The 10,648-nt window shown below is 42.3% G+C and overlaps 1 protein-coding gene and 1 pseudogene across 3 annotated transcripts in view; both read right to left on the bottom strand.

The window, feature by feature from the left end:
• ARCN1 (archain 1) overlaps positions 1–10,442 on the bottom strand; it is a 34,531-nt gene extending 24,089 nt beyond the window's left edge. The window contains exons 1-2 of one of the 3 annotated variants that reach the window (XM_011964878.1): positions 10,255–10,381; positions 9,021–9,184 (exon numbers count right to left, since the gene is read on the bottom strand). In XM_011964878.1, coding sequence (XP_011820268.1) covers positions 9,021–9,146 — 126 coding nt within the window. In that variant the 5' untranslated portion in view covers positions 9,147–9,184; positions 10,255–10,381. Of the gene's footprint in view, positions 1–9,020; positions 9,185–10,254 lie in introns of all 3 variants that reach the window. The other 2 variants (XM_011964879.1, XM_011964881.1) reach the window with 2 other exon arrangements.
• LOC105528222 lies at positions 1,848–2,195 on the bottom strand (annotated as a pseudogene).
• Positions 10,443–10,648: the final 206 nt, after the last annotated feature.

The following is a 10,648-nucleotide window of genomic DNA, read 5'->3' as shown; positions in this document are numbered from 1 at the left end:
CTAGTTTTTTTTTATTATTATTATTTTTTAGTAGAGACGGGGTTTCACTGTGTTAGCCAGGATGGTCTCGATCTCCTGACCTCATGATCCGCCCGTCTCAGCCTCCCAAAGTGCTGGGATTACGGGCTTGAGCCACTGTGCCCGGCCTAATATTCTTATAGTTTCAATACATCAATAGTTTTATATTATAGGAGAACATAACATCCTTATCCACTAAAAATAGGTAATTAGGGTATGTGGGAGACAATCACCATCATGCTTATTTCTCAACAGCAAGTGGTCCCGAATAGCTGGAACTACAGGCGCCTGCCACTACGCCCAGTTAATTTTTTTTTCTTATTTTAACTTCCTTTTAAGATGGAGTTTCACTCTTTTTGCCCAGGCTGGAGTGCAATGGCATGATCGTAGCTCACGGCAACCTCCACCTCCCAGATTCAAGGAATTCTCCTGCCTCAGCCTCCCAAGTAGCTGGGATTACAGGTGCATGCCACCATACCCAGTTAATTTTGTATTTTTAGAACTTAGTACTCCTAAGTTCGATCACCTAAGGTCAAAGTGATCCACCCGCCTCGGCCTCCCAAAGTGCTGGGATTACAGGCATAAGCCAACGTGCTTATGCCCTTTTTAGGGCACAGGCCCTAAACAGTTTTTAAAAAGTAGTCTTGGGCCACGCACAGTGGCTCACACCTATAATCTCAGCACTTTGGGAGGCAGAGGCGGGTGGATCACCGGTGGCCGGGAGTTCGAGACCAGCCTGACCAACATGGAGAAACCCCATCCCTACTAAAAATACAAACACACATTAAAAGAGACTTAGACATGTCAGTCCATCACAATGTACAAATCAAATTTGAACAGTGATTGAATAATTGATAATACTAAAAAATTAATGCTAATTTTTAGGTGTGAAAATATGCTATCGTAGTAATATATTTTTATGGAAGGAATACTTATATATTTTTTAAAAAGAGTTGTGTAGTTTTGAATCCTTCCACAGTCTGTCATATTAAAGGTGCTCCCTCAATGACTATATTGAACTAAAAGAGTTGTCTGGGATACACCTTATCTTCAAACTATGCTAGTTTTGCATGTGGTAGTAACGAAAGGTCACTGGATTTAGTAATTATCCTGAGGATCAGAATTCACAATTTCTTTTTTTTTTTTGGAGACAGGGTCTCACTTTGTCACACAGGCTGGACTGCAATGGTGCGATTGTGGCTCACGTAGCCTCAACTTCTGGGCTTGAACAATCCTCCTGCCTCAGCCCCTTGAAAGGAGCTGGGACCATGGGCAGGTGCCACTACGCTTGGCAAATTTTTGTATTTTCAGTAGAGGTGGGGTTTCACCATGTTGCCCAGGCTGGTCTTGAACTCCTGAACTCAAGTGATCAGCCCACCCTGGCCTCCCGAAGTGCTGGAATTACAAGTATGAGTCACCACGCCTAGCCAGAACTCACAATTTCATGTGTTGAATATCAGTTATAAATATTCCTTTTAAAAGTAACTGTCCTAATATTATATAAATGGGTTTTTATGACTTGGGATAAAATTTCCCAAACTGCCAATATATCACATATGGATTCAAAACTGCTAAATAGCAAACTGATGATTCAAAAAGTGGCCCGAGTGATATGATGTTCATAAAGAATCTAGAGAAAATTGCTTTATGAATATAAAAATGGAAAAAATTATTTCTAAATTAAGATTTATGTAATTTAAAACATATATGTAAATTATTAACTATTTTAAGAACATATTGGACTATTTTTGACATTTTTTTAAAGTACAATTTCCATTTTATTTTTCTCCAGAGAATAGTCTGTCTTCAGTCTTCAAAGACTCAGCTCCCTACATGGGCTTTGGTGGGGGACGTGGGGCAGCAATCTGTAGGTCTAAATTGGGGAGGGGGTGTTTGGTTCTTGTGGGCTTCAAGAAATTGATTCCTGACTACTTTGCTGTGAATTGCACAACTCACACAGTAATGTAGCTTCACATACAGCTTGGGAAGCACATAGGCATCGAAGATGCTCGCTTCAGAAATGTCCCTGACTGTTGCTGTGGGACTATGTTTTGAATGACGAATTTCTTAATGGCCTTGTCCTTGGGCACACATCGAGCACAGTTAGTGCAGCGAATAGGCCGCATGTGGCCGCGGCCCTTTTTGGCATGACTGTTGTTCCTTCTTTTCTTTGTCATCTTGGAGGTACAGACCGAAGAGAGGAGTTTTTTGGTTTTATTTTTCATTTTTTTTCTTTTTTAAAAGAGTTTTGCTCTTGTTGCCCAGGCTGGAGTACAATGGCAAGATCTTGGCTCACTGCAACTTCCGCCTCCTAGGTTCAAGCGATTCTCCTGCCTCAGCCTCCCGAGTAGCTGGCATTACAGGCACCACTACCACGCCCAGCTAATTTTTTTTTGTATTTCTAGCAGAGACGGGGTTTCACCATATTGGTTGGCCAAGCTGGTCTCGAATGCCCGACCTCAGGGGATCCACCCAGCTCGGCCTCCGAAAGTGCTGAGATTACAGGTGTGACCCACCGCGCCCGGACTATTTTTGTTACATTCTTAAAAGTTTATGTAATTGGCAAAAAGCTTTTCTTCTTAATAGTCTCATCAGAAAAGTGGGGAATTCCCTTATATTTGGGATCATATCACATTGGTTTCTCCTTTTCCCAAAGACTGAGTTAGAATTAGTGTTCCAAATTTGCAAAGAACCAAGTTGATATATCAGAAAAACTAAATGACTGGGAGTGAGAAAATCTATATTCTAGTTTTGTTCTTCTATTTACCATCTGTCTGACCGTCAGTTACTCAACCTCTCTTAACCTCGTTTCTTTTCCCATAAAATGCAGCATTATCTAATGACCTTATAAGCTATTATGAGGGCCAAATGACTATAATGAAACTGTACTTCAAAAGTGCTATACAACTTGTAGCACATATATTCATGATGTAAAACAGCACCATTAGTAATAACAAACATGCATCTCATGAAAAAAAATTATGTCACTTCAAGGTGATGGATTTTTCTTTTTTTATAAAAAAAAAAAAAAAAAAATAGAGATGGGGTTTCGCCATGTTGTCCAGGCTGCTCTCAAACTCCTGGGCTAAAGTGATCTGCACACCTCAGCCTTCCAAAGTGCTGGGATTACAAGTGTGAGCCATAGCATCCGGCCAAGGCAATGGATTTTTGTCTTTGTCAATATTTTGATATTCAAATAATGAATATTGATTCTCCCCCCAAAATTTTACATATAGTTTCAGGGAATGCATTGATCCTCCAGAGAAGTTATTCTCAATGGCCCACAGAAAATCCCCTCATGCAATGAGAGATATTATTAATAAATGGGAGCATATTGTAAATGTAATCCCTGTAGGGCCTCCTATCCTTAAAAGTTTGAGAATCACAGCTCTAGGAAGTTATGGTCCTCTATGTTAGAATTTTATGAGGTTCTTAAGGAATAAGACAAATCAAATGCACATCTAAAGAAAGGACAGCTCAGACCAAAACTTCAGACCTATATAAACATGCTGCATTTAATAGAAACCCCATATTTAATAATAAAACTGTTAGAAACAATGTTTACAGGCTCAAGGGTAGTTCTTAGGTTTCCAACTAGAGTTAAAAACACCTCCATACCATACAGGTAAAATTTAGGTAAAAACATCAAAGGCAACTTGAAAGGGAAAAAGGAACAAAAAGGTGTATGTTACTATCCACTTTATTTATTTTTTGAGAGAGTGTCTCACTCTGTAGTCCAGGCTGGAGTGTAGTGGTACCATCTCAGCTCACCGCAAGCTCTGCCACCTGGGTTCAAGAAATTCTCATGCCTCAGCCTCCCGAGCAGCTGGGACTACAGGTGCAGGCCAGCACCACCAAGCCTGGCTAATTTTTCTATTTTTAATAGAGACAGGGTTTTGTCATGTTGGCCAGGCTGGTCTCCAACTCCTGGCCTCAAGTCATCTGCGCGCCTTGGCCTCCAAAGTGTTGGGATTACAGGAGTGAGCCACTGCACCTGGCCCATCCACTTTACTGTTGAGCACGTTCAAAAACTAATTATAGGTACTGGTAATCTCCATTTTTGTGATGTTATAAGAATTAACTAATTATTTATTGAACACCTACTATGCATACAACATGCTTTCTGAGAATTAAGATGACACAGACTAGCATTCTGCCTACAAGAAGCTTAATAGGGATAAGACACAAATGCAAATCCCTGTAATGTATGGCAGAATGTGTTAACATAAGTCACTGATAAAAGTGCGTAGAAATTTAGAGGAAGAGATTACTTGCAGCTGGTAAGGTCAGAGATGACTTGATAGAAGAAACAGCATTTAGACAGGGAGCGGTGGCTCATGCCTTAATCTCTGCACTTTGGGAGCCAGGGCGGGCGGATTACCTGAGGTCAGGAGTTCCAGACCAGCCTGGTCAAAAAGGTAAAACCCTGTCTCTACCAAAAAATACAAAAAATTAGCCGAGTGTGGTGGTGCACGCCTGTAGTCCCAGCTATTGGGGAGAGTGAGGTGGGAGGATTGCTTGAACCTGGGAGGCAGAAGTTGCAGTAAGCCGAGATCATACTACTTTACTCCAGCCTGGGCTACAAAGTGAGACTATGCCTCCAGAAAAAAAAGGAAACAGCATTTAAATCATGCTTTAATGAATTCCAGGATTGTTTTTTTGGTTTTCTTGTGTTTTTTTTGAGACGGAGTCTCGCTCTGTCGCCCAGGCTGGAGTGCAGTGGGCTTGATCTCAGCTCACTGCAACCTCCGCCTCCCGGGTTCACGCCATTCTCCTGCCTCAGCCTCCCGAGTAGCTGGGACTACAGGCGCCCGCCACCTCGCCCGACTAGTTTTTTGTATTTTTTTAGCAGAGACGGGGTTTCGCCGTGTTAGCCAGGATGGTCCTGATCTCCTGACCTCATGATCCGCCCGTCTCGGCCTCCCAAAGTGCTGGGATTACAGGCTTGAGCCACCGCGCCCGGCCTCTAGGATTGTTTTGAGACAGAGTCTTGCTCTATTGCCCAAGCTGTAGTGCAGTGGTGTGATCTCAGCTCAGTGCAGCCTCAACATTCTGGGCTCAGGTGATTCTCCCACTTCAGCCTCCCAGGTATCTGGGACTACAGGCACATGCCACCACACCTGGCTACTTTTTATATTTTTCTGTAGAGACAGGGTTTTGCCATGTTGCCCAGGCTGGTCTCAAACTCCCAACCTCAAGTGATCCACCTGCCTCAGCCTCTCAAAGTGCTGGGATTACAGGCATGAGCCACCACACCTGGTCAGAATTCCAGGATTTCCTATGTCAAGATGAAGAAAACAGTAGGGTAAAATCATATGTCTCTCTTTGAGTCATTCCATTATCCAGATACAAGCAAAACAAGGCTTCCAAAGCAGGACCAAAGTTCCCCATACTAAGTATAGCATAAATATCAAAACATCCAGGACACCACAAATCACAGGTTCTAGGCAGTTGACATAGGTCTCTCTGTTACAGCTACTAACACGGCTAGAACGTATGGTCACCTCTAAACATGATAAATTTATCCTATCCTAAATTAACATTTGTCTTCTTAAAGTTCTTGAAATAATAAACCTCTTCATATCAATGTTTACTGGTTTAACAATTATTAAAATATAGCATATACTAAAAGGTAAGTTAACAATTTTCCCTATTGAAATTTGATCTGATTTTCACCGAGGAAGAATTAATAAACATGATTACAAAGTTTTTGTTTTGTTAACATTTTTGGAAAAAAACATTCCAGATCTAAAAGGAACTTGCAAGAGTGCTTGATTGTCTTATAGATGTGAAAACTGAGGGCCCATAAGTTAGATGATCTCTCCAGGACTGCTTAAAAAAAAAAAATTCCCCCATTAAATTAAGCTTTGCCAAACAACTTTTAATAACTCTTACATGGTTTGAGTACACTATCTTTGGACTAAATAACAACTCTCTGCTACACAGACTTAACTACATGAATTGTTAAGTGCCTCAAGTTAAGAAACCTGGAGAATTAGGTTTCTGTTCTGCCTTTGCCACTAATCATGTGACCTTGGATAAGTCACTTAATTGATTATTGAAATATCCCTAAAGTAGGACGTTAGTTTATATGAAATCCAAAATGCTGTGTCTTTAAAGTTCTATAAGTCTAAGCATTTGAAAACTACAGTAACAGAAAAAAAAAAAAAAAAAAAAAAAAAATACAGTGACAGAAAACGTACAAACTTCCATTTTATACCCACTGCTCCAGTTCTAACCACTTTGGAACAATATTTTATGGTAGTATTAGGCTGCAAGACGGCAAACTGTCTAACCATAACAAATTGTATGTGCAAGAGAGGTACAAGAATAACAGGTGGTATAATAATTCAGCATAAATATGCACAACTCTCTCTCAAAAAAAGTCAAGTTCTTTCTTGAACCTCTAAATGCTTCAGGATTCCTTACTTTCAGAATTATAGTCACCTTCTCCTTTGTAATTCACTGCAATATTTTATACACACACACACACGATTCATGGCCATATTAAGGCTAGTTTCTATAATTGTCAGGGAGGACTGTTCTGTCTTTCCTATTTACGTGAAGCTATTACAGATAAAATCAGAAAGAAGATTACAATAAAATGTAGACCACAAACAAAACCTAAAACTTGAAAAGTAATTCACTCAGTGAGGGTTTTAAATCCATCACATTTCTATTCTAAAACAAAAGCTTGTAGAGAATTAAAACACACACACACACACACACACACCCATTATCAGTTTCTGCAGTGAACTTCTATATGAAGACATAAATAGATGGCAAATCAATGGAAACTCAAGAGAATCATTTTCATTCTCTGCTGTCCTCTCAAAACACAATTAAAAAGATACATAAAGAATACATAGGCCGGGCGCGGTGGCTCAAGCCTGTAATCCCAGCACTTTGGGAGGCCGAGACGGGCGGATCACGAGGTCGGGAGATCGAGACCATCCTGGCTAACACGGTGAAACCCCGTCTCTACTAAAAAATACAAAAAACTAGCCGGGCGAGGTGGCGGGCGCCTGTAGTCCCAGCTACCCGGGAGGCTGAGGCAGGAGAATGGCGTAAAACCCGGGAGGCGGAGCTTGCAGTGAGCTGAGATCTGGCCACTGCACTCCAGCCTGGGCGACAGAGCGAGACTCCGTCTCGGAAAAAAAAAAAAAAAAAAAAAGAATACAGTGCTGGGCATGGTGGCTCAATCTGTAATTCCAACATTTTGGGAGGCTGAGGTGGGAGGATCACTTGAGGTCACAGCCTGGCCAACATGGTGAAACCACATTTCTACTAAAAATAGAAAAATTAGCTGGAGATGGTGGCACATACCTGAAATCTCAGCTACTTGGGAGGCTGAGGCAGAATAGCTTGAACCTGGGGGGCAGAGATTGAAGGGAGCCAAGATCGCGCCACTGCACTCCAGCCCTGGTGACAGAGTAAGATTCTGTCTCAAAAAAAAAAAAAAAAAAGAATACAATAGCTGTGCTGCTGCTGTATCATATATGAAAAAAAGGGGCTGGGCGCGGTGGTTTACGCCTGTAATCCCAACACCTTGGGAGGCCGAGGGCAGATCACAAGGTGAAGAGATAGAGACCATCCTGGCCAACATGGTGAAACCCTGTATCTACTAAAAATACAAAAAATTAGCTGGGCATGGCAGCATGCGACTGTAGTCTCAGCTACTCAGGAGGCTGAGGCAGGAGGATAGCTTGAACGCGGGAGGTGGAGGTTGCAGTGAGCCGAGATTGTGCCGCTGCACTCCAGCCTGGAGACAGAGTGAGACTCAGTCTCGAAAACCAAACAAACAAGAAAAAAAGTCAGAACATGTTCTCATTAATTTGCAGAATACAAGAAAAAGATCAAATCAAGGCCCGCATGTCTACAGTCCCAGCTACTCGGGAGATGGAGGTAGGAGGATCGCTTGAGGCTAGGAGTTTCAGGCCACAGTGCACTGTGATAGTGCCTGTGAATAGACACTGCCCTCCAGCCTGGGCAACATAGTGAGACCCTGTCTCTTAAAAAAATAAGTAAATCAAAAGATGCCTTTCTTTGTACTGTACTTTACGATGAAGTCATGAGAAGGCATTTGTTTTTGCATTTGTTCACTTATTTATCTATTGGAACTTTGCAGTCTAGGACATTGTGCACTTCAATAACTGAAGCCAAAAGGAATTTATTTTTAAAAAAACAATGTTTATGTACTGATATCTGCAACTTACTTTGAAATGTGTATTTTTTTAATGGAGAGAGGGATGGATGGATGGTTAGATGCATGATAAAATATAGTGAAATGTTAGTTACAGAATCTAGTTGGTGGTTACATGGGTATTCACTACAAAGTTCTTTCAACTTTTCCAGATGTTTGAAAATTTCATAATGAAATGTTGAGCTAAAATAAATTGCTAGAAGTTTTGATACAACTTTCAGATCAATATTTCACCCTATCTGGACATTTCTACTGTCCAGGGACATGTTTGTAAAGGAGCAGGACCCAAAAACATTACACAGAAATAACACCAATGTCTTAAGACTCTACAGAGCAGAATGTACTGAGATAAATTGTTCTCCAGAGTACACAAATCTGTGGGTATCTGGATCATGCTAAGTCCCAAATAATTCAGAAATATGTGACACAACTCTATGTATACGTACACATGTCAAAATAGCATGCAAAAGTTATATTTTATATATATCATGTAGGGCTTTATCATCCCTCAGTTATCAATGAATTAAAAATACTAAATTCCAATAACCTTTTAACAAATAAGATTTTTATAAAGATTATCTATATCTGGTTTACATAATACAAGACCTTAACTTTACCATTAAAATAAAAATATGCTCTAAAATGCACTATTAATTCCAGGGTGTAAACAGGAACTGAGTTTCAAAATCACTAACCAAATACAGAACCTCCTGGAGAAACTGAAAATACAAGTTTCTGTAAATTTTACGTCCAACACAAAAATTTTAGGAGGCAAACCTGTTTGATGCAATTTATATACCTGAGGCTGAGAAAAGCTGTTCAGTGGCTTAAAGCTCAAGCATGAGTTCCCCCCATTATCCAAGTTCTTATCTACAGGGTTGTCAATAGAACTGATTAGGATTGGCACCAAATTACATTCTGTCATCTCTCAGGTACACTGGATGATGTTTTAAATCAAGTTATCTATTGACAAAAAAATAAAAAAGAACAGAGCAGAATATCCTTCAAAAGATTAAAGGACATAAGGTGCACTGAAAAATAAATTACTAGCTTTTTTGAAACCAAAGAATGTCTACTACTTTATGAATATCTACAAATCACAGCGAAAAAGGAAGATTGAGTGATGTCAGCAGTTCTAATTTCCTCCATCCTCAACCACATTAACCTTTCTCATCCTTGTAACAGATGAGCATACAAAGATAACGCATGTGAAGGCAAGTAACTGGTCTCAGAGGATAACTCACCCCTCTTACTCCTCCTCCTGTGAGACATCTGACTACGACATGCCACATACACTTTTTACTTCATCTGAACAATAAGTTGCTTGAAGGCAAACCCTGTGTTCTCTGGAACTTGCTCACATTTTCCCAGTGGTCTACACAGTGTATGTACCCTGAGTCACACTAACAAATGGACACAAGTGAGTTCTACGGAAGTAGTGGAAGGTTTCAGGGACACTTGGGTCCTATAAATTAATGTTAGAAGTTACTCCTTTCCGCTCTGTGTCTCCATTTCTCCCTTCTGAACAAACAAAACAAAAATTTCTGGACACCAGTGGATTTGCATTTCGAGTTATCAACGGCCTAGCAAATACCGGGGGTGGGAGACAAGCTGGTTAACAAGAAGGACCAGAACCTCCGGAGACAGGCCCAGCTTGCTGAGCCTAAGCGCCAGGGAACCGGCAGGACAACATCAGTTCCGAGGTCCGCAGCCTGGGACCCGCACCACCACCACGAAGTTCTCACAGAGCAAAAACGCCGGGCCGTCTAAGGGGCAGGTCCCAGCAGACGAGGGAGTCCAGCTGGTTGGGGGGTGGTGGGGAAGCGGGCACGACGACAGATGGACTGAAGTCAGCTCCATCGGATCTCCAGGAGACCGGGCACAGGAGGCCACATTGCTCCCGGAGCCCCGAGCAAAGCATCCGGCCCTAGACCCTCAGGGCGGGGCTCCTCCGGCCCCGGCCCCAGGCCCGCCGACAGGGAGAGACTGTGAGGCTCGGACCCCAGGAGTTCGGGTCCTGGCTCGGATCTTACCATGGTGAGGGCAGTGGTGGGGCGCGCCCGCTCTCCGGCTCCACTGGGGATAGGGGGAGGGTCTGGGGAAGGGGAGCACGGGCCGCTCTCGATCTGCTGCCCGCTTGACAGGAGCCGCTGCCGCTTCGCCTCTTGCCAAGATGGCGGCCCCGAGCCACGTCTTCAACCGGAAGCGGCGGAGGTCAAAGGGCGGGGCGGGGCGGGGCCTGCGGGCTGGGGAAATTGAGGGTACCCTGCTCGGGTTAAGACTGTGCACAGGAGGTGTAGGGAGCGTTCACCCCCCCGACTGTGGAACCTTATATCTCTGCCCTTTCACTGTCATCGCCTTCATTTATTTTGCGTCACATCTTACAGTTTATTAAGCCGCTGGCACAGCCACTATTATTTAATAAAT

Source organism: Mandrillus leucophaeus, unplaced genomic scaffold (genome assembly GCF_000951045.1).
Source record: "Mandrillus leucophaeus isolate KB7577 unplaced genomic scaffold, Mleu.le_1.0 Scaffold71, whole genome shotgun sequence".
NCBI classification, from domain to species: domain Eukaryota; kingdom Metazoa; phylum Chordata; class Mammalia; order Primates; family Cercopithecidae; genus Mandrillus; species Mandrillus leucophaeus.
The sequence above is the reverse complement of the archived record's forward strand: the minus strand, read 5'-3'. Positions and strand labels throughout refer to the sequence as shown.